Here is a 22,584-nt window from a genome sequence, read left to right as displayed (position 1 = left end):
TAGGGCACTCGCTCTACACGCAGCCAACTTGGGTTCGATCCTTGGCACCCCATATGGTCCCCTGAGCCCACTGGGAGTGATTCCTGAATGTGGAGTCAGGAGTAAGCCCTGAGCAACATTGGGTGTAGCCCCCAAAAAAGAAAAGAAAAGCTAAACTTCTTATACTTGTGTTTTTTTGGGGGGGATCTACAGCCGTTGCTCCCAGTAGTGCTGGGGGGAGGGGGGGTGGCTTTCAGTGCTTGGCATCCAACCTGGTCCTCCTGGTTGTGCTCCAGCTCACTGAACTCTCCCCAGCCCCAGAGCTAATCTTATATCTTTGCACTTTGGATGCTGAAATCTGTCTGTGAAACAGCCACATCTAGATGAATATGAACTTTTTCTAATATTAAACTTATTTCTGTGCCAGAATGTGACTCACTGGTAGAGAGCACTTGCCTTGCATGCGTGAGGCCCTGGGTTTGATCCCTGGCACAGCAAAAAAAAAAAAGAAAAAGAAAAAAGAAAAAGAAAATCTATTAGCTATGAGAATTTTTTTCTATAGAGTGTTTTTAACCCTAGTCTGTAAAACAAATATTTGGTAAAAAAAAAAATAAAATAATGGTTTCTTCAAATTCAGTGTGAAGATGGTTTTCTTGTCCTGGAAGGTAACCTCAGTGCCGGTTTTAGAAATTGTTTTCCTCCCTTGTTTTAAGTCTTGTTCATCTCATCCCACCCTGCATACCCTAAACTCCGCCTCCACCGAGAGATCGTTTCTTTCTTTCTCCTTCAAGATTTTTCATTGTGCAAATAGAACTCCTGGATTTATCCTATGACAGTTATCTTCGTATTGAAGAAGTTACTTTAAACACAAGCCGAACTTTTAAATAAATCTTTCGGGACCAGAATGGTGCAGATTAAAATAAAAATAAAAAGCCAGCTCTGACGGGTGCCTGCCTGGAACATCCTTCACTGCTGGAAGTGACTCTGAGGTGAGCTGGGATGATTAACCGCGGGCACCTGCGCTGGAAACTCTTGAAGCTGGTGAACAGAATGTAGCTGAGATTGAACGTAAACAGTTAATGGTTAACCGTGGAGAGGGGAGCGACCTCCTGACTTTTTCCCCAGGAGGTGGCAGCTCTCACAGCGGGGCCATCTGCCTCGGCAAATTGACAGAGGGTGGTCCCATCACCCCTTCCCCGGCACACGCACACACGCCTGTTAGGTTTTACGTTCTTTAGCTCTGTCCTAGATGCGCTCTCCTCTTTATGTCTCTGCAAGCCTCGAGCTGGCCTGTCTCCATGTTTGCTGTTCTGAAGTATCTCCCCAAGGTGTATTTTAAGTCACTAATGTAGAAAAAGTAAATGGATTGTATAATGTTAGTGAAGGCAAGACTACAGTATGCAGGAACTGATGGCCCATTAGCGAAAAAGGAAATGGTCCTGTGTGTTATATGTTGGCAGCCAGAGGCTTAGATTTTGGACCAGGCCAAGAGACCATAGCCATGACAGTGATTCTGATATCAGCAGAGGGAAAGATATACCTGCCTTCAACTTGAACAGCATTTCATGTAGAACAGCTTGATTTTCGAGGGCTTTCTTAATTAAATGGTATTTCCTTGGTGAGAGATCTGTGGGAAAGCCAGAGCTTGCTTAAAGATGGCTGTCACCCATCTCCTGCCCTTTTACCCTCTGAGACTGCCTCTTACTCCACTGTTAGTGCAAATTTACTTCCGAAGACCACTTGCTAATAACTCGGATCAAGGCTTACGCCTGGGTCTATGCTCAGGGATCACTCCTGGCAGGCTTGGGGGAACGTACATGGTGTTGGGATCAACCCCATTCGGATGTGTGCAAGGAAGCACCTTCCCTGCTGTACTGTCTCCCCAGCTCTAGCCAGAATCCTTAAAGCTTTCAGTCCATCAGTATGTAAGATTCCTAAATTTGACGTTCATCTGGACAGGCATTATGCAAATCGTTGTGTTGCTTACAGAAACAGCAAGACCTGAGGTTATAGGGGTGATTTGTTGTAGTAAAAAGTGGTGATTTGGGCTACGAATTGAAACTATGGTATGAAAGGGGTCTTGAATTCCTTTTTCTTAGTTTTTGGGTCACACCTGGCAGTATTCAGGGCTTACTCCTGACTGCACTTGTAGATCACTCCTGGTGATGCTTGGGGAGGCCATTTGTGGTTCTGGGGTCTGAGTCCAGGTTGTCTGTGGGCAAGACAAGTACCCTACCTGCTGTGCTATCTTTCTGACCCCACGGGGCGTAGAATTCTTCATTTTCTCGTTTAAATGATTGGGCAGCAAAAACTGGGCATGCTTGCTGTTTTCAGTAAGCACCTCAACTTCAGATAGGCAAATGCATAAACTCGGAGAGACAGCATATGATTTGCTACTGGAAAAGCACACAGACTCCTGTTGTGCCTGCTACACTGAAGAGGTTTTGCTTAGTCATGCACCCTGTTTTCTTAGACACTGGGGCGGAGCAGGGATAAGAGTCATTATAGACTCCACGTCAGAGCAGCAGGGCAGTGCAGCGTTCAGTGCTCCAGCAAGCGCGTCTCACCAGTAGGCTCATGAGCTGTGTGTTTTGATGATAGTCTTAGTCATGACTCGTTTCACCCCTGGTGCTGAAAAGCTTTCAAGCAAGTAGAGTTGAGACATGTTAATCATTGTGCTTTTAGTATAAACAGGGTTTGGAGAATGACCACTTCACCTAAGGACTTGCTAGTGTTTTTTTTTTTTTTATCTGCTCATTGTAGCTGGTATATTTTGTAAATAAGTGAAGGCCCCAGGCCAGTCGAACCTTAACTTGTATACTTTATTAGACTCTGGTTCTCTTAGTCTGTATTTGTTGGTGGTTTCTATTCATGAAGTCACAATAACCTTGTGGGAGCCTTGTCCTCTGCGGCCATGCAGGGTGGGAAAGAGGCCACATTTGGGGGACTTGGAAGCAGGAGTTTTCCCTTTCTTGCATCTCTCCCTGATTAATTTTTTTTGTGGGGGGGGCAGTGCTTAGGGTTTTCTCCAGGCTTTGCACTGGGGATCACTCCTGACAGTACTTGAGGACCTTTTTTTTTATATATATATATTTTTATTAGTGAAACACCATGAGTTACAGTTGTAGACTTACAAATTTTTGTGCTTGGGTTTCAATTATACAATGATCAAATACCCATCCATCTCTCCACCAGTGCCCATTTTCCACCACCACGGATCCCAGTATCCCTCCCACCCCCATCCCCCCCTATCCCACCCTGCCTCTGTGGCAGGACATTCCCCTTTGTTCTTTCTCTCTTTTTGGGCGCTGTGGTTTACAAAAGAGGCGTCGAGTGTCAATCATGTTCGGTCTATAGTCTACTTTCAGCATGCATCTTTCATCCTGTGCGGATCTTCCCGACACCCTTTATTTGGTGCTCCCTTCTCCATCTGAGCTGCCCTTTCCCCTAGAATGCCCGGCTGGCCTCTAAGCCATGGAGTAATCCTCCTGGTACTGATCTCGGCTATTCTTGGGTATTAATTCGGGGACCATTTAAGGTGCCAGGGATCTAACCCAGGTTGGCCACGTGCAAGGCAAACTCCCTGCCCACTGTCTCCCCAGCAAGCACAGCTCACCAGTGGGTTCATGAGCAGTGTGTTTTGAAGATAATCTTGATGACTCTCCCCAGCCCCTAGTTACATGTCTTTATGTTGCATTAATTTCACATCACACAGTTGGACTCCATCTTCAGGCTAGGCTCAAAGAACATTTACATGGATGTTTGGACTTCTGATACAGCCTGAGTCCTAGGTGGGAGGGGCAAGCCTGTAAAGTCCCTCCAGAATATCTGGTGGTTTCCAGTACCCAGCGTGCTCCTGTGAATCATCTTCTCTCCATGCCCAGGTACAGTAGGGCTGGTGAAGTTACTCAATTAGCTAATTTAGACAGATGATTCGACTTGAATCTCCCTACAAAGTACTGTATGATTTAACCAATATTAGAACCTGGGAATTGCCGCTTCTACTCTGCAGATCAGCTGTTTCAGACACCAGCATCAGGGGGCCAGCTAGCATTAGGTATGTCGGTGACTCCACTCAGCTCTGCGTGATGCAGTTCTGGACTCTCGACAGAGACCCAGAAAGAGCAGGGAGGCCTACAGAGCCAAGAAAAGCGTCTGGGTCCTAAGAAGCCTTGCTGGTGGTAAGACGGGAGACTGGGCATGAGGACCCAGGGTCGCTCTCTGGGCAAGGAGGAGGATGAGCTGCTGTGAGTTGGGGATTGCACCTGGTGGGAGTCTGTTCTCGGGCCACTCATGTGCATCCTGTGTGCTCTGAAGCTCAAAGCCAAGAACAGGCGAGTCTCTGAGCCAAAGCCATCAGCCTGCTTCTAGAAACGTGTCAGTGGATTAGCTTATTGGCTTTCCCCCTGAGTGGCATTAGCTCTCACCCCGTCTCACGTTCACCATCTGGCTTTGAGTAAGAAGTTTTCAAGTGATCTCTCTTCAGGAGCCCGCTGTGTGCCAGGGCTTTCTGAGGGCTGTTCAGCCTTCTCTCCCGCCTGCCCTAGGGCCCACAGCTCTCTGAGAAGAAATGGTCAGTCTGTCCACATGTACGCACGCCTGGGATCAGAACAGACAGAACTCAGAGGGAAAACTTTTTTTTTTTTTTTGGCTTTTTTGCTTTTTGGGTCACACCTGGTGATGCACAGGGGATACTCCTGGCGATGCACTCAGGAGTTACTCCTGGCGGTGCTCAGGGGACCCTATGGGATGCTGGGAATCGAACCCGGGTCGGCCGCGTGCAAGGCAAGCGCCCTACCCGCTGTGCTATCGCTCCAGCCCCTCAGAGGGAAAACTTCACTCGAAGGAAAATGATTCTGCTTGGTGGCCTAATGGCTTTGTCAGAACTAACAAATGAATCTGTCCTTAGGTAAATCCCTGTCTTTGTTCCTCCCCCTGCTTTGCCCAATGGTAAAAGTTTAAGATGGAGTCACCCCTGCTGCAGATTCCTCTGTCTGCTTGTGAGAGGATCTAGTTTGTCCAGATTTTGGTAGGGTGAGAGACATCAAGGGGCTAGGACTTTTCCTCCTCGTGGGAAAGCAAAGCCTTGGAGTGCAGCTTCTTGCAAAACCACCTTCCCTCCTCTCGGGAAGCTGACTGCTCTCTCCTCCTAGGTTAATGTGCATTGACTGGGGCTAAACGCCTGATGCTTCTGGACAGAGTCCAGCCCCTCAGCAGAGCAGCCACACTGTGGAGATGCAGCTGCTGGCATTAAAGGGCTAAGCCCTTTCCAGCTGCTTTGCTTTAACGGGGAACTGCCTGCGCTCGGCGGCTTAACCAGAGCTGTCTTAGCCCGATTAGAAGGAAATGAGTAATCTCGGCATCTTCATCTTCACGGCACGGCCCTGGAGACTGGGGGAAGAGAGCCTGGGAGGTGGAAGTGGCTGGATAAATGGTGCCGGAGTGCTGGGCGATGGTCTCCAGAACAGTGACCCTGACCTGCTGTGGATCGTGTTCGCCTCTGGAAAAAGGAAGCTTCTCATCAGTAGGTCCGGAGGGAGAGGAGCTGGGACCGTTGGGGCTGTCTTTGGGAGCAAAGAAATAGGCCAAGGGGTTGAGAGGCCTGCAGCAAGGGCAGTCATCTGCCCAGGATTTCCCAGTGTGATCCCACCAAGGCCTTCCCTTCCTCTTTAATTTAGGCAGAAAGAGCCAAATATCATGTCTTTAAGCCTAAGAAGAACTTTAAGAAGAACTGAAAAAAAATTTTTTTTTTTTTTTTTTTTGCTTTTTGGGTCACACCCGGAGATGCACAGGGATTACTCCTGGCTCATGAACTCCGGAATTATTCCTGGCAGTGCTCGGGGGACCATATGGGATGCTGGGAGTCAAATCCGGGTCAGCTGCATGCAAGGCAAATGCCCTACCCACTGTGCTATTGCTCCAGCCCCGTAAAAATATTTTTAAGCAGTTAGGGTACATGCCTGACATGCGCCTTACCTGGGTTTGGTTCCCAGCATCACAGGGTACCTGAGCATCTCCAGGTGCAGTCCCAGAGACTCCCTCAGCACCTCCCAGATCGCCTGGATGTCCCCAGCATGGCAGGGCCCAAGCAGCATCATCGCCTCAGGCCCTCGCACTGAGCTGACAGCTGAGAATTGCTTGTGGGGCCCAAGTATGAGCACTGCTCAGAGAACCCCACTGACACCTCACAAATAATGCAGTCATCTTGTGTTGGTTATTAGTGACTCATAAAATAATGCAGTTTCTACTGGAAGTCCTAAATGTTAGCTATTTATGGGAGATAGGCTGTCGGTGGACCAGATGGGGAGGCCAGGGACCCTGCTATCTCCTGTGGTCAACGAGTTAAGCTGAGAGAAGCTGCAGTGTGGGAGAAGCAGCCTATGTGGCATGCAGAAGCAGGCAAGCAGGGTGTAGGGTGGCTGTGCATCTGATCCCCCCCAGTGCTCCAGAGTCCTGCCCTCGACCCGGACTTGGGGGAGGGCTGAGGCTGATGGGGGAGAAGCAGGCCCGGGATTCTGCCTCAGTACAGCACTGAGCCCGTGGAGGTGCTGTGATACACAGATGCGATTAGAGGTCTGAGAGCCTTGGTTCGGGCAGAGTTGGCAGGGTTTTGTTGCAATCCTTTGTCCAATTTGTTCACCAAATGCAGAACACCGGAGGAGGGCTTCCCTCCCTTGGAACTGGAAGTCACGGTTTGGACCCGCATTAAAGGACAGAGTCAAGCTGATGAGACGGGGCTGAAAATAGACTCGTGCAGGAACGTCTTCCAGCTCCGGCAGAGAAGTGTTGGGAGCTGGACACCGTTCAGTGCTGGGCGGGGTGCTGCAGAGGGCTGTGCGGGCTTGGAGGAACGGAGAGGGTTCCTCTGCGTGGCTACGTCTGGCGGGGGAGGGGGGTGAGGCCTGGGTGCTCAGGCCCCTTGAGGGGTTGACTCTGAATGCAGCAGTTCCCGCCTCGAGGCTGGCGCTGTGCCAGCTGCCCTGGGAATGGGCCAGTCACTGGTCCTTCCCTCTTGCTGCGGCAACCCCACCGCCAGCGCTCGTCATCGCCAGTCGGAGCTGCCCCTTTATCGGGCCTGATCAGCTCCGAAACGCTGTTTTTCCTCCCCCCACCCCTCCTGCCCCTTCATGCAGCCTATTAATTAGTGCCAGCGGACGCCCCACTCTCATGCCCCCTAACCTTGCCTCCCTCTTCAGCGTCTGCTTAATCTCTGACTGCTCCTTGGCGTCGCTGCCTCTCCCTGAGAGGTGATTACAGGCCTGGCTGTGCGGACCCCCTGCCCCTGCTGCCCCGTGGCTACTGCCTGGCCGGATGCTCTGTCTTGATTAGCCCTTCGCTCCCCCTCTTCCCTTCCCTGCCTCCCCACCGCTGGGGCCTGCTGGGGCCCTGGAGGTGAGCATTCCCCCCAGCCGGCCCCTATGGGAAGCTCTCGCACCTGCTCTCCGGCACTGAGAGCCCAAGCGGGCAGAGGATCCCCTCCCCTCCCCTCCCTCCCTTCCAAACCCGTCAGCTTGTTCTGGGTCACTTGACGTCCTTACACACCAGACAGCCAAGTTGGGTCTGTGCTGCCTCCATATCTGTTCCCACTGTGTGATCCCTCTTCTTTTTTAAATTTTTATTTTTATTTTATTTTTTTGCTTCGTGGGTCACACCCAGCAGTGCTCAGGAATCACTCCTGGAGATGGGCCGCCAGGGATTGAACCCGGGTCCGCTGCGTGCCAGGCAAACGTCCTCCCCACTATCCTATTGCTCTGCCCCTCCTGGAGTGTGCCCCCTTTTGTTTGTTGTCTCAGCGTTCATATAAGATGCCAGGGCTTCTGAGTAATGCTTTCTTCTTTCACCCCTTTGTCGGTAGCCAGCTCCTCACCCTCGGCCCGAATGGCCCAGCCGGCAGGACACTGCTCTGTCCTGCTCTCGGAGGTACTTAGTTTTTCATTCATTTTCCTTCTGGGATTCGTCCACAGCCCCGACTCAGGGTGGACTGTTAGAGCACCGCATGTGCTTGTGTGTTCTCCCAGCGGCATCTTATGAAGAGCCCTCACTGTCCATTGGAGGAAAGCGAGACTCAGACTCCTTAAACACACTCAGGTCCACACAGCTTACGAGTGCCCGAGCCTGTCTTCAAGCACAGCCAAGCTCTGAGCCCCGCTATCTGCATGTTGTCTTTGCAAACAGAAAGCCACGATGCCCAGACTCCAGAAGGCCCAAGGAGCCCAGTGCGCCCCAGAGCCAGGCTCCAGGGCCACTGCCCTGGTGCCCAGTGCCCAGTGAGCTGCCGCGTTAGTCCTGTCCTTCACCCCTGGAGGGGCAGTGGGTTGCTGCAGGGCTGGGAACACAGAGGGGCTTTCTGCCAGCCAATGGGAAGTGACAGCTCAGGCCTCTGCCCCAGCATCATCTGCTCCCGCTAAGACAATCATCAACATAAAAGGCTAATAGTATTAATCACCAGCCCCCTTCCTTTCTGGAGAGTTATGAATTGCAATGCAGATGGCTCTGCTGATTGAAGGCTGCGCCCAGCGGGGAGAGCGGCCAGATCAGATTACACACCATTAATTAAAAACTTCCCCTGACAAATGGGAGCAAGGGAGTGCACACGAGGGTCTGCCAGGCTGGGTCTCTGTCCCGCTCACCACCCCCGGGGGCTGGGGCTGAGCCTCTGGGCAGCCCTGCCTCCTCCTGCGCCTCACTTCAGTCTCACCAATTCCTCTCTTCCCTTCCAGCTTGTCCATTCTGTTCTGACAGCAGCACCGCTCTCCTCCTGTTTGTGAAAATAGTGCTCAGATCTATCACCCTGACCTTTTGTTTGTTTTTGTTTGCGGTGCTCAGGCCTTTCTCCTGGCTCTGTGCTCAGGGATCACCCCTGCAGGGACAGAGGTCGCAGTTGCTCTGGGGCGGCGATCAGGGACCAGTGTGGTGGCACCCGGTTCCCTCCCACCCACCAGCCTAGACGCGTGTGGAACTGTACCTCCTGAATTCTCTTGATCAATGACTGCCTCCCCTCCCTCCTCGGCCGCCCAGCCTCCGTCATTCATTCATCAAACTTTTATTGAGCACTCAGTGTGTGCTTGGCTCTGGAGACACGGAGATAAATTGTCGCAGAGCTGGAGAGCCTTCTGCAGGGGCCTCCGCCCCCTGCCCTCGGCAGGCAACCTTCTCCTTCCAGCGTCCCTCCTCCCTCCCCTCCTCCTCCCCCCAGCTCTCTTCCTCAGCAGGAAGATTCTCAGCTAAGAGCAGGGGAGAGCTTATGGGTCTGTGGTCTGAGCTGTGTAACCTTTAGCAATCCAAGTCTCATCCTTCACACACACATGCATGCACAGCTATTCTTGCTTATAAAAGGGTGCAGAAAGCCCCAGATTCCAAAAGGCTGTAAAATGAATGAGCAGGGCCCAGCTGGTAGGGACTGGCCAGCATTTGGCCCTGGCAGCCTCAGCACAGGCGGGAGCACCTGCCTCAGGCCTCTGGGCTGCCACGTGCCTCCCGCAGCCCCTTGGGAGACAGGCAAAGGACCTGCCTCTCTTTTTTATGGATTTTTTGGTTGCTGCATCACAGGGTACCATGGTGATGGGTGCCATAGAGATGAGAACTGACTTGACTGGCTCGTCTCTTCATTCCAGGGTCCCTCCGCAACCTCCCCTCCACCCTGCTTCAAGCTCTCACAGAACTCCAGGTCAGGAGAGAAGGAGCCTGGCCTGCTAAATGGGGCAGAGAAAAGGAGAAAAACCTGCTCTCTCCCGCCCTCTCTCTCCATCTCCCACTCTCCCTCCCCTCCTCCTTGCCATTACCAAGAGCAATTGTGTTCAAACCCTATAATTACATAACAGCCACAATAATCATTTATTGGCATTGTTTTTCCGAGTATTTTTACTTCCAGAAACATTTCCCAATCTCGTTTATTTTCACAGCATTTGTGGCTGTGGAAGGATTGTGCCCATTTTACAGCTGGGAAAGGGAGACTCCAGAGAGGATCCTGAAATCTGGACGGAGCAGGTGGTTGACGGCAGCGTGGGTATCAGCAAATCCACGGAGACATGGGGGCTTCCAAAAGGCCTGGCCTGTAAAACTCAGTTTCCAGAGTCTAGAATTCCTAGTTCTCTGCCCCTTGGAATTGTGGCTTTGCAGAACCCAGGAGAGCCGAGAATGAGACTGGACCGAGGAGTGCAGTGGGGACTGTTGCTCTCAGGATTGTTCCCATGAGTAGGCTGGGACAAACTGGGGGCAGCGTCTGGTTTCTGGCCGTGCCCCCTACCTGCACCCCAGCCTTGGGCTGGCCACGGGAAAGTGTGCCCCTTGGTACCGACTCTTCAGGACGCCGAATCCTGAACCTCACAGCAGAGAGGGAGAACATACGCCAGGCTGATTCTTCCGTGCAGTAACCCTCCCCAGGGTGGGGCGAGAAACCGGGGTGCCCTGAGGTTCCTGAAGCCCTCAGTATGCAGAGTGGCTCCCTGGACTCCATTCCCTTTGGATGTGGGGATTAGGGTCCAGGCTGGTGAGCAAGGGGGTAACAATGGTGAGTTCCTGCCTCCCTCTGCTCCGGCACTCAAAGGAGGGAGCTCAACCGATCTGCTCCCCAGAGTCCATCTGGAGACCCAGAGACAGGGCCTGCCCCCCCCTCACCCACCCTGCCAGAAAGAGGCCAACCTCCTCATCCTCCCATGCTAACCCCCTGGAGAACCTCAAGTCCACCATGACAGGCCTCTACGCACTCTCCATCTCGACGTCCTCTGAAATCGTCGGGTCTTTCTTCTGGGGTTCCACCCCTCCCACTTGCTCCGCCTTGGCCGTGCCCGTGAAGATGGCCAGTCGCTGGGCCAGAGTTTTAGCATCAGGAAACAGTATGAAGTTGTAGATTAGCGAAGCCAGGATGGCGCCGGTCAGGGGTCCCACCCAGAAGATCTGGGAATACACAGAGAGGGGAAACCCCGCCTGTGAGCCTCCTGGGTCTTGGGGGACCAGGGAGGTGGTCTGGGCACTGGCCCCTTCCTGAGGGTTGAATTGTTCTCCCAGGAATCACAGGTGTCTCCCAGGCCCTGAGCAGCAGGGGTCCTGCCATCCCCCGCTCCAGGTCTGTGAGCTGATGGGCTCTCCCTCCTACCACCCTGCCCCCGCCTCTTGGCCCCCTGTTCTCTCCAGGAGCACCAGCAGTGCTTTTTGGGTCACACCCGGAGAGGCTCAGGGCTTACTCCTGCCTCTGCACTGGGGAGTCACCCCTAGCGGTGCTCAAGGGACCATACTGGATGCTACAGATCAAACCCAGGTCAACTGCGTGCAAGGCAGATTCCCTACCCACTGTACTATCTATCGCCCTGCCCCCAGTTTCTTCCTCAATTTGGCTTCTCCCTCGTTTTGAGTTTGAAAAGTGGTCCGGTAGAGAGAGGGAGGACGCTGCCAGGGCTTGCGGCCAGGGCTTCACAGCCATCCCCATCTCAGTCTGGCCAGTCTACTCAGTACCAGGGCTATTGAGGTTGGACCAAAGGCGAAGGGAGACTCGCCCTGGGCCTCTGAGCCTGGGAAACCTTCCTGGGGGCCATGATAGTCTGGGGGGGGGGGGCAGGAGGGGGCACCGGCCTTCCCAAGTGTTTGTAGATCCACAGCTGGCTCCTTCCTCCAGGGCCCCAGCAGGAGGCCTCGTCCAGGGACCAGAGATAGTTCAAGGGTTAAGGTACTTTCCTTGCACACAGCAGCCAACCCCACGATACCACATACTGTCCCCCAAGCAAGGCCGGGTTCACTCCTGAACACCCACCCGCGCCCCCCAAAAGAAGAGAAGCTCTCACCCAGTGGACAGCGAACTTCCCGACAATGACAGCAGGGCCGAAGGAGCGGGCTGGGTTCATGGAGCAGCCAGTGAAGTAGATCTGGGGTGGGGGGGCAAGTGTGGGTTCAGGCCTGGGAGGACACAGTCTCCAGGCTGGCTTGGGCGCTGGGGACGGGCGGGCACACAGTGCCCCTCTGTGCCTTACCCCGATGAGGTGGCCCAGCGCCACGGAGATCCCAATCATGGCAGCGGGGGAGCCTGAGGCCTGGCGACTGTCGGTGGATGCGAAGACGCAGAGCACCAGCTGCAGGGTCAGCACCAGCTCCACGGCCACTGCCTGGCCGTTCGACACGCTGCTGCGCACCTGGGTGAGGCAGACGCTCCAGCCACTGCCACTGGGCTCTGCCCTGGCTCCTCATTTCATGGGCATGGGGGTGCGCCCCTGCCAGCTCCTGGACTCGGGGTGTGGGGGGGACAGCCAAGGAGGCCTGCAGAAATGGCCAGTGCTCCATTCACCCACTGCTGGGATCAAGGGCAATGGTCGGGAGAAGCCTCAGGAGACAAAAGTCCCAGGAAAGATGGAGTGAGTGCTCCCTTCCACTCCCACGCACCCGCATGCTGTCCTCCTCCCATTAGCCGGTGTCTGCTGCCCCTGGAGCTGTCCCAGGCCCCTGTCCCGGGCCCCTCTCCTGGCCCAGCCCGCCACCCTTCCCCCTATACCTACCACATTGACCCCAAGAGTTTCTCGGACATCTCCCGGCGTGACCCCATACAGCAGAGCTGCTCCGGCCGTGGCCCCCGCCAGCTGGGCAGCTATGTAGACCAGAGCGCGGGGCAAGGAGATCTGGGAGCCCACGAGGAAGGCCAGGGTCACCGCAGGATTGACGTGGGCCCCGCTGGCCTTCCAGGTGACCTGCACCGCCATGGCCGTGGCCAGGTTGAAGGTGATGGCGATCTGCAGCACAGAGGGAAGCGCCGAGGGCCAGGGCATGGCAGAGCCCACGCCAAAGAACACGTAGAGCCCCGTGGCCAGGAACTCTGCGAACACGGCCTTGCTGATGGCCGTCCAGAGCTGGCATAGCAGCCGGCGGCCGCGGCCTCCTGCCGACGACTCCATACCCCCAGTCTCCGCTTCCCTGCGTCTGTGCTGGTGGCGTCTGTGTGCCCCGTGGAGAGGAAGGTGTGGGAGCATTTGGGGGCGGTGCTGAGGGGGAACTCACCTGACAGCCCGGGGGGTGTGGGGGGGCGAGTCCCACCCCACAGGCACCCAGCTGGAACCTCCAAGCTTCCGGGTGCAGGGCCAGGGCGCGTGCTTGCACCCCAGAGTGACCTGAGCCAGGGAGAGGCAGTTCAGCTGCCCAAGGCCAAGGCTTATTGGTCTCTGGGGAGCTTCTGTGCCTTTGGGTGGAGCATTCTATTCTGTTTTTGCTCTTTTTGGGTCACACCTGGCGATGCACAGGGGTTCCTCCTGGCTCTGCACTCAGGAATTACCCCTGGCGGTGCCCAAGGGACCACATGGATGCTGGGAATCGAACCCGGGTTGGCCACGTGCAAGGCAAACGCCCTACCCGCTCTGCTATTTTTTGTTTTGTTTTGTTTTGTTTTTTGGGTCACACCCAGCGATGCTCAGGGGTTATTCCTGGCTCTGCACTCAGGAATTACCTCTTGCGGTGCTCAGGAGACCATATGGATGCTGGGAATCGAACCTGGGCTGGCCGCAGCAAGGCAAATGCCCTACCCGCTGTACTATTTTTTTTTTTTTTTGCTCTCTGGGTCACACCCAGCGATGCTCAGGGATTTCTCCTGGCCCTGCACTGAGGAATTACTCCTGACAGTGCTTGGGGAACCATATGGGATGCCGGGGATCGAGCTCAGGTCGGCCACATGCAAGGCAAACGCCCTACCTGCTGTGCTATTGCTCCAGCCCCAAGCATTCTATTCTGAACCCCTAAACCTGTATGGGAGATAAAGGTCTCTGGGTCACGCCCTTACTCAGACGGCGGGTGTGGATGAAGCCAGCTTGACTTCAAGCTGGGCTGAAGGTCAAGCTGCTGCTCCCGGGCTGCTCAGGACAGAGGGTTGCGGGGAGGCTGTTCCTTCCACGGCGAGCCCCTCAGTGGCGGAGGCCAGGGGGGATTTTCCACTGGCTGCTTCCCCCACGTCCCGGGCCCCCTCCCAGTCTGTTCTCCTCCCGCTGCTCAGGGCCAGCACTGCTTCTCCCAGCTTCACACAGGGGCATGGGGGTGGAGCGAGGCCGGCCTTGGGTCACCCAGCCTTGGATTGTCTCCTCTTGTTTCCAGCAGAAAGTCAAGTGTTCTCTCAAAGGCGTTTCCCCTGGAGCGCCTGTGCCGACAGAGTCTTCTTCATCCCATCTGCGGGCACACGTGCCTGGCCAGCCGCTGTCCTCTGGCTGTCCCCAGACCGGTCTTTGCCCTCTGCTGCCGGCCCTGCTGCCAGCAGCCTCTGCCCACTTTCCCTGCTCCTGTACACGGTTCCAATCAATTCTCCACACTGCAGCCCAGTGATCTTCCTAAAATGCAAATCTGATCCTCTGCTCCCGGGCAAAATCCCTTCAAAGCTGGCTGTCCCCTCGGGAGCTCCACAGCTCCTCTACACCCCGGGGTTCTGTTCTCCGTCACCTCTAACCACCCTCTGCCTTCTCCTTGACCCTCTGGCTTCACCACAAGGTCAGTGATTCTAGATCATTCCAAGGTGCTTTCTCATAAGAGGAGTGTCTGCTCTTTCCACCAGTCCTGGCACGTACTCTGGGTAACTCCTAACTCCTCCTCAAGACACAGTTTCCACATGATCTCCTGCTGGCTGTGGACCCCCACCCCGCTCACCATGCCCCCACCACAGCCAGTCACCACCATGCTGTCATGGTGTCACAAAGTCCCCCAGTGAGGCAACGAGCCCCTTGGGGAGTGGAGCCAAGGAGCGAGCCAGGCTTGTTATCCGTGCTAGGGAGTGTCCTCGCCAGGGCACTGAACTGTATTTGTTAAGTAAGAAAAAAAAAAAAGTGGCTGGAGCTTCGTGGCCTCCCGGAGGCAGATGACTTTCCTATCTGCTTCTTCTCTGTTTTGTTTTTGCCTTAGACCCAGGCGCTGGACTGGCGCTGAGAAATTGTTAAGGGCATCCCCTCCGCTCTGACCCCAGGCCATGTCCCTGGGCAACCCCTCTCTTTCCAACCACATCTGTACTTTCAGCTGTTCTGGGTTCATGCTACCCTTCAACCCTGGACGTCTCACCTCCCTCGTGTCCACTTGCCCAGCCCAGGACCCTGTGCCCTTTGTGCCGAGCTCACTGCTGGGGGACGTGTCTCTTCAGGAGCTGACAGCGGCCATGGCCATCCAGCACCTCTGGCCTCAGGAGGGGTCTCGGCCCACCCAGCTGTCCTGCAACAAACACCCCATCTCACCACAGGGTCAGAGAACCAGACCTCTGAGTTCAGACCCACACACTTCCCACTCCATGCCCAGGCCAGAGCCGGGACATCATTCAGCGAACACCCCTCATTTCATCACCTTCCTGAAACCCAGACTACTCTGGCCCTCACCCCGCCCCCACCCCCCCAAGGCAAACAATCTTGAGAAATGTATGGGTTTTTTTTTTTTTTTGCTTTTTGGGTCACACCCAGCGATGCACAGGGGTTACTCCTGGCTCTGCACTCAGGGATCACCCCTGGCGGTGCTCAGGGGACCATATGGGATGCTGGGAATCGAACCCGGGTCAGCCGCGTGCAAAGCAAACGCCCTACCCGCTGTGATATCGCTCCAGCCCCAATCTTGAGAAATGTAAACCCTGAGGAGCTGCCTGCTGCCTTTGGGTGACCCGGGCCTCTGGCACGGGACCGGGGCCCAGATACCAGCTGGGCCATGTGCTCAGAGTTCCCCAAGGACCGGCAGCGCTGAGTGAGAAATATTTGCCAACTTGTTTTTCTTCAGAGACTTCTCTCCAGTTCAACGCTCCCTCGAAGCCTCCTCTGACGTCCGTCTCACACGGACTCGGGGCAGCTTTGGAGACAAGTTGGCTTGAGCAGACCTCCCTCAGAGCCTCTGCTGTTCCCGTATGGACCTGCCTGTTCTTCAGGAAATTCTCAGGAAAGAGTTCGGGGGCTGAGATCTGCTCTGAACACCACCAGGAGTGACCCCCGAGCACTGCTTAGGATGGTCCCCCCCCCCCACCTCCCCGCCAAATAAAAAAATGTAAAAACTTTGAAAAGCTCGGAGCCAGAGGGATAGCATAGCGGGTAGGGCGTTTGCCTTGCGCGCGGCCAACCTGGGTTCGGTCCCCGGCATCCCATATGGTCCACTGGGCACCGTCAGGAGTAATTGCTGAGTGCAGAGCCAGGAATAATCCCTGAGCATCCCTGGGTGTGACCCAAAAAGCAAAATAAATAAATAAAAATAAATAAATAAATACACTTATAAAAAAAAACTTGAAAAACTCAGAGAATAAAGGCATGGGGCTGTGAGGCAGTTGGGTGAGGGTGTGGGGGTGTGGAGTGGCTAGGACTGGGCTCCCCACCCCTCTTCTCCTGGGAGTCAGCTGGGGCTGGGCTGGAAGGCACTGGAGTGGCAACGGCTCCAGGATAAGAGACTCCCCGGGGGTCCACTCTTGGGCCTGAGGCCTGAGTAGGAGGGGAGCCACAGTCCCAGGCCCGGCTGCTCTGTCTGGAACAGTCCCCTGGGGAAAGAGCCTGGCCTGGGACAAAGTTTGTCAGCTCCTAGAGGGCAGGCCTTGCTCCAGCTCCACGCAGCGCCTCCCAGACCTGCCAGTCCAGCTCTAGGGTCAAGCTCTGAGCCCCCTCCTCCAGCCCCCATGGCTACTGCTCCGGTTCAGTGCTCTCACCTCTGAGCTGCCTGGGGCGCGCTAGACTACTGCCTGCGGGTAGCCTGGGGTGTGCACATGAACACAGAGGCCCTGAGCACCCACCTCTCAGGGCTGTGGAGGGTCTGGGGAGTGCAGGGGAGGGAGGGGACAGTCCGGACGGAAAGGGAGGGACTCAGGATGCATCTCTGAAGCCCAAGCGTGTAGAATGACAGGTGATAGGTGAGGACGTCGCTGACCTCGGCCTGACTCCGTTGACAGGAGCAAGCTGAGGCTGAGAAGAGCTGGCCGACTGGCCTGCAGAGCTGACCCCCTCGCCCCTGCCCGCCGCGGACAGCGTCTCCCCTGTCCCCCACAGCATCTTCATCACACCGCCCGGTCCCCTTCCTGCCTTCTGTAAACTGTCCCCGGGCTGGGGATGGGGGGGCCCCGTCAGTGCCTGCCTCGTTAGAGCAGGGTCGGGGGGACCCAGGACGCGGGTGCTGGACGGCGCCAGGCTCCGGTGCGGACGCGACGCCCCCCAGGGTCCCGGGCCGGTCGGCGGGGCCGCGCGGGGGTCGTCGTGCGCGCGCCCCGGCCTTTGTGGGGCCGGACCCGAGGGACGTAGCGCCCCCTGCGGGCCACCAGCCCCACCGCGGCGAGCTGGCAGCCCCCAACATCGGATGGCCCCTCGCCTCCGGGGGCACCTTCGCCCCGCGAGGGTCTCCCCCGGCCCCTGGGCCAGGCAGGGATGAAGGTTGCGCGCCCGAGGGGCTCCGGCTCGGCTCCTGACTCCGGGTCTTCGGGAGACGGAGGGATGCCCCGCGCCCCTCCCCACGGCTTAGCTGCTCCCTGGGGCGTCGGGGGTGGGGGGGAAATTCAGACTAGAGAGACCCCCCACACCCCCACTTCACCCCGCTGGAGCGCGGCCCCCACCCCCACCCCGGACTGGGGACGAGGGAGCGCAGGATTAGGTGGAGGACGTCGCCCCCTGCTGGCCAGACCTGGTATTCGTTCAGGCAGGGGTGGAGGCGGCCTCCTGTTCCCTGGGGGTCTCCCTCTCTCCTCTCTCTCTTCTCTCTCTCTCTCTCCCTCTCTCTCTCTCTCTCTCTCTCTCTCGTCCATATGCATCGTTCTGAGTGCCTGGGCCTACTGGTATCAGCATTTCCCTTCCATCCACCCCCCTATCACCAGAGATGTGCCCAAGCCAAATATCTTCATTTAATCAGAACTTCCGTTGACCAGAGCTGTGTGGTGAGATCTGAACTTAGGTTGTCTGGCTCTGGAACAGAATCCATAACGGCAGGGTGGTCGGTGCCCTGTGGGGTGCCTTTGCGGGCCTTCTACCCTTGCCCAGAACATTCCAGAAGTCTCATGTCCTTAGCTCCTCTGATCCCACAACCGCCTTTGAGGAACATTTCCCTCCTCTTACTGTGGGGACTGTTCTGGGTCACCAGGGCCACTGTGTTAGGGATGGGACCCAGGTCCTTAGCTGGGCCTATCACGCTACCACTTGGACCACATCCCCGGGCCAAAGGAAAAGCTTCCCTTGAATCCTCATTTTATAGCTTAAGAGATGGTGGTTCGCCGAGTTTAAGGAGGCTCCCTAATGAGTGTCAGTGGCAACAGGCCAAGAGCAGGTGAGGACAGAGCTGCAGGCTCTGAGGGAAAGACGGCGAGAGCACAGGAGACTGGACCAGAGTGGCCCCATGTGACTCCTGGTGTGGGGTCTCCCCACGCGGCCCCCCGTTCTGGAACACCGAGGTCCCGAGGGGAGACCAGGGCTGTGCCTCCTTTCTGATGACAGACCTGGCTGGTCACCCTCTTGGCATCTCAAGGGGCTGCCGGCTGGTTCACCCCACCCTGCCTGGCACACCCTGGCCTAGGTGCCAGGCCCTCCTCAAGGGGCAGGGACCTGACGGTGCTGAACTGGGAGGGACAACCTGGGAGGGTGACCATCTGCCTGCTCTGCTCCCACACCTAGCTCTTCCTATGCCTGCACCCCCACCATCACACTCTGGGCCTTTCTGTCCCCAAGAGGGTCCTAGGGACAACGGGGAGGGGGAGATGGGGTGATAACGAGGTGGTGAGCTGGAGGGTCTCAAGGAGGGCTTCTGGAGAGAGAAGAGGCAGAACAGAAACCAGAAACAGCGGCAGCGGCAGCGGTTTATTGGGACGTCCCCACCCCAAACACCAGCAGCCCTCCCCTACATTGTTGATCAGAAATAAATAAGGTGGCATTTAAGAAGCCAGTCTGTCGCCTGCTAGGGAGCTTGGGGGAGGGGAGCCTTTGCTGTCTTAGGGCTGGGATCCCTTTGGCTCCTCAGCAGGGGGGCTGGGGAAGGGGCACCCAGACTGCAGGCCACCCCGCTCTGGCCAGACCCTGGGGTAACTTATAGGCTGGGCTCCGCATTCCCAGCCGAGGCCCAATATGTGTCTCTTCTGCCCCCGGGACCTTTCAGGGCCCGGACCCTGGGGCCCTCCCCGGGTCCCATGAGGGTCCCTGCTTGTGTCTCAGTGAGCGGTCTGTGGAGTCAGCGCTTCCCTCAGCCAGAGGACCAGCTGCGGGAGAAGGAAGCTTTGCCCTCACGGATTGGATTTCTCTCTTTTCTTCCCTGCGGTTCGGAGGCCGAGGGGCTGGCCCCTGCCTGGTGCGGCTCAGTGCGCCGTCAGCTCCATGGTCTTCTTCCGCTCCTCCCGATGCTCCTCCCAGTCCTCCTCAGGCTCGTAGGTGCCCTTGACGATGGCCACGCGCTCACTCAGGCTCAGGGAGTGCGGGAAGAGCAGGTAGAAGTAGAGGATGGCGGCCAGGGCAGCTCCCACGATGGGCCCCACCCAGAAGACCTGGTGGATTCAAGGCAGCAGGTCAGGGGCCCGAACACAGGCCGAGGGAATGTCCAGACCGCCAGGGGACACTTCACAGGAACAGAAGTCCCAGTTTCCAGCGACAAAGATTCGAACCACAGACATCCAGGTTCCTGGCTGGTCACCCTCTTGGCAGGGCAGGGAGATGGCTCTGGGGTTACTGCATGGCTCCGCATGCAGCCACATCCATCCCGACACTGCGTGGTCTCTGAGCAGAGAGCGGAAGTGCCCCCACCCGACACAAATGAAAGATAAAAACATTCTCCAAAGGAGCCAGGGAGACCTCTGGCCTTCCACATCCCCCTTAAAAAGAGACAAGTGAGGGGGCTGGAGTGATAGCACAGCGGGGAGGGCTTTTGCCTTGCATGCTGCCGACCTGGGTTCGATTCCCAGCATCCCATAAGGTCCCCCGAGCACTGCCAGGAGTAATTCCTGAGTGCAGAGCCAGGAGTAACCCCTGAGCATCGCTGGGTGGGACCCCAAAAGCAAAAAAACAGAGAGGGGGGGGAGAGAGAAATGAACCTCCTGAGGGACTGGCAGATCCCCAGGGAGAAAAACACAACCCCCATCCCTTCCGCACAGGGCGGGAGAGAGGCCGTGAGCTTCTGAAGGAGGTGGCAACTGTCCAGAGAAATAGACCCACAGGATGGAGGATGTTCCTGATGCCTCAAGTATCAGACACACAGATCACCAGAGAAACAGACACAGAACCCTCAGATACCCACACAGGGAGAGACGCCCCTCCCTGGCGGGGCAGACACACGGAACCCAAACCCTAACCAGGTAGGACCCCCGGCCTGGGAGTTCAGTCCATATAAACGCACCCCGGATTTGTTCTGGCTGCGGCCCAGTCTGAGTGAGTCAACCTGGAGCCATCCTCAAGGCCTGGGCTCAAGTGCTCAGAAAGTCCAGGCAGTTCTGGACTGTGAGGGCACGTTGCTAGGCCTTTACTCCAGGGGGCTGGGGAGGACAGGACTCACCCAGTGCGCGGGACTGAACCTCTTCATGACCACTGCAGGGCCGAAGGAGCGGGCTGGGTTCATGGAGCAGCCGGTGAAGTAGATCTGGGCAGACAAGGTGTTGGTAAGGAGAGCCGGTGCCTCTGTCTAGGGCTTCACCTAGGCAGCCCCTGCCCCTGGCCCCATACACCCCTTCTCTGCCCTCCGTCTGGGCTTGGCTTCCTGGCCCTGTCACAAGCACCCCTCACTTCTTATCTCTCGGGGGCTCACGTCTAGGCAAGCATGCGGAAGCCCCACTCCAGATGCTCCTGCTGCAGTCCTGCTGTCTACCCTGAGGGCCCCCCCAAACCACAGCAGCATCGCTCACCCCCACCAGGTGGCCCAGTGTGACCGACAGGCCGATGGAGAGGGACGGGGAGCCGACCGGGCTGGTGCGGCGGGCGTCAGTAGAGGAGAAGATGCAGAGCGCCAGCTGGAAGGTCAGGATCAGCTCCACCACCACTGCCTGGCCCGGCGTTATGTTGTTGTTGAGCTGTGAGGGGGGCTGGGTTAGCAGGACCCCTGCCTTCTAGCACTCAGGATGGAGGGGTCAGGGAACGGGGCTTCTGGCTCTCAAGGACACCGAGTGCCCAAACATCTGGAAAGCTGGGCCCATGTGTGCCACGTCGGGGAGGTCGCCTGCCAGAGGCTGCATCCTCCATTCAGGGCGCACGGCTTAGAGCGCGGGCCCAGGGCCAAGGCATAGAGTGTGAGTGGCGCTTTTCCTGGACACAGTCCTGTCAACAGTTCTGCCCAGCCCCCCGCCCCCACAAGCTGGCATTTACCCTCCCTCCTGTGGGCAGCTGCCCAGTTTGCTTACTGCACCCCCAGCCAGCCTCCCGCCCGTGCCTAATCCGCTGCCATTGCCAACCTCAAACCCGTCTCTCCGGTGGCGCTGAGTCAGAGCTTGACAATGGGAGAGAAAATCCTCCTGTGTTTGACTAATGAGCCCAGTTTTCAGGGGACGTGGGGTCTGACTGTGGGGAGGGGAGGCCGCAGAGGGTCCGAGGCAGGGACAATAATCAGCAGAAAGTGAGGGGTTTGCACACGTGGCCACTACTGCAATCAATCCCTCCTTCCACTGTGGTGGCAGCTGGCTGTCCCCACCAAATAGCCAAGATCAAGGGGACCTAGAGGGGCCAGGGCCACCGAGGGGCAAATTGCCACCCGTCTCTGGCTGACAGTCCCGTAGAATTGCTCCCCTGAGCATGGAGAGGAAAGGTGGGGGCCCAAGAGGAAGGTGTTGAACCAGAGGTGAATCAGGACAGTGTGGGCAGCGGAGTGGGTAAGGGTTAGCAAGGGGACAGACACACAGCGCCATGGAGATGCACCTTCCTGACAACGGTGGGCTCTGGCCTACCAGGTGGCACCCCATGCCGGCGTGGGGGCTTCCCGGCCACGGTGGGCTCTGCCCCCCCCCCCCCCCCGTGGCACCCCGATGCGGGCGTGGGGTCTTCCTGGCCACGGTGGGCTCTGGCCTCCCAGGTGGCACCCCGATGCGGGCGTGGGGTCTTCCTGGCCACGGTGGACTCTGGCCTCCCAGGTGGCACCCCGATGGGGGCGTGGGGGCTTCCCGGCCACGGTGGGCTCTGGCCCCCCAGGCGGCACCCCGATTGGGGGCGTGGGGGCTTCCCGGCCACGGTGGGCTCTGGCCTACCAGGCGGCGCCCCACGCGGGCGTGGGGGCTTGCCCCCCGTCCACCCCCGGCCCTCCGGCCCCCCGCGCGCCCGGGCACTCACCGCATTGACGGCCAGGTTGCCGCGGGCGTTGAGCGGCGCGAGCGCGTACAGGATGCCCGCGCCCGCGATGGCGCCCACCAGCTGGGCCACCACGTAGAAGAGGGCGCGGAGCAGCGAGATCTGGTTGCCCACGAGCAGGGCCAGCGTGATGGCCGGGTTGATGTGGCCGCCGCTCACGGGGCCCAGCGCCTGGGCCAGCGTGCCGATGGCCAGGCCGAAGGCCAGGGAGATCTGCAGGATGGTGGGCAGCGCCGAGGGCCACTTGAGCGCCGAGCCGAGGCCGAAGAAGACGAAGATGAGGGTGGCCAGGAACTCGGCGAACACGGCCTTGCCGAAGGCCACGGAGCACACCTCGCGCTTCATGGTGCCCGCGGGGGCCGGGCGGCGGCGGGCGCGGCGCGGGGCGCCCGTCGGGGCGGCGGGGGCGCGGCTGGCG

General features: G+C 57.4%; 2 protein-coding genes across 3 annotated transcripts; both read right to left on the bottom strand.

The window, feature by feature from the left end:
- Positions 1-10,677: 10,677 nt before the first annotated feature.
- AQP6 (aquaporin 6) lies at positions 10,678-12,854 on the bottom strand. The gene is made up of 4 exons (XM_056119991.1): positions 12,462-12,854; positions 11,943-12,101; positions 11,757-11,837; positions 10,678-10,875 (listed from the first exon to the last, which is right to left on the bottom strand). The coding sequence occupies exons 1-4, from the start codon at positions 12,852-12,854 to the stop codon at positions 10,678-10,680; spliced, it is 831 nt and encodes a 276-aa protein (XP_055975966.1).
- A 6,294-nt stretch (positions 12,855-19,148) lies between these two features.
- Positions 19,149-22,584, bottom strand: AQP5 (aquaporin 5). 2 transcript variants are annotated; one of them, XM_056120193.1, is made up of 4 exons: positions 22,149-22,584; positions 20,738-20,902; positions 20,392-20,475; positions 19,149-19,390 (listed from the first exon to the last, which is right to left on the bottom strand). In XM_056120193.1, the coding sequence occupies exons 1-4, from the start codon at positions 22,509-22,511 to the stop codon at positions 19,205-19,207; spliced, it is 798 nt and encodes a 265-aa protein (XP_055976168.1). In that variant the 5' UTR covers positions 22,512-22,584; the 3' UTR covers positions 19,149-19,204. The 2 variants fall into 2 exon arrangements, with proteins under 2 accessions (XP_055976168.1, XP_055976169.1); XM_056120194.1 differs by lacking the exon at positions 20,738-20,902.

This window comes from Sorex fumeus, unplaced genomic scaffold (genome assembly GCF_029834395.1).
Source record: "Sorex fumeus unplaced genomic scaffold, SorFum_2.1 ptg000042l, whole genome shotgun sequence".
In the NCBI taxonomy this organism is placed as follows: domain Eukaryota; kingdom Metazoa; phylum Chordata; class Mammalia; order Eulipotyphla; family Soricidae; genus Sorex; species Sorex fumeus.
Note: the sequence above shows the minus strand (reverse complement) of the source record. Positions and strands in the feature narration are given on the sequence as shown.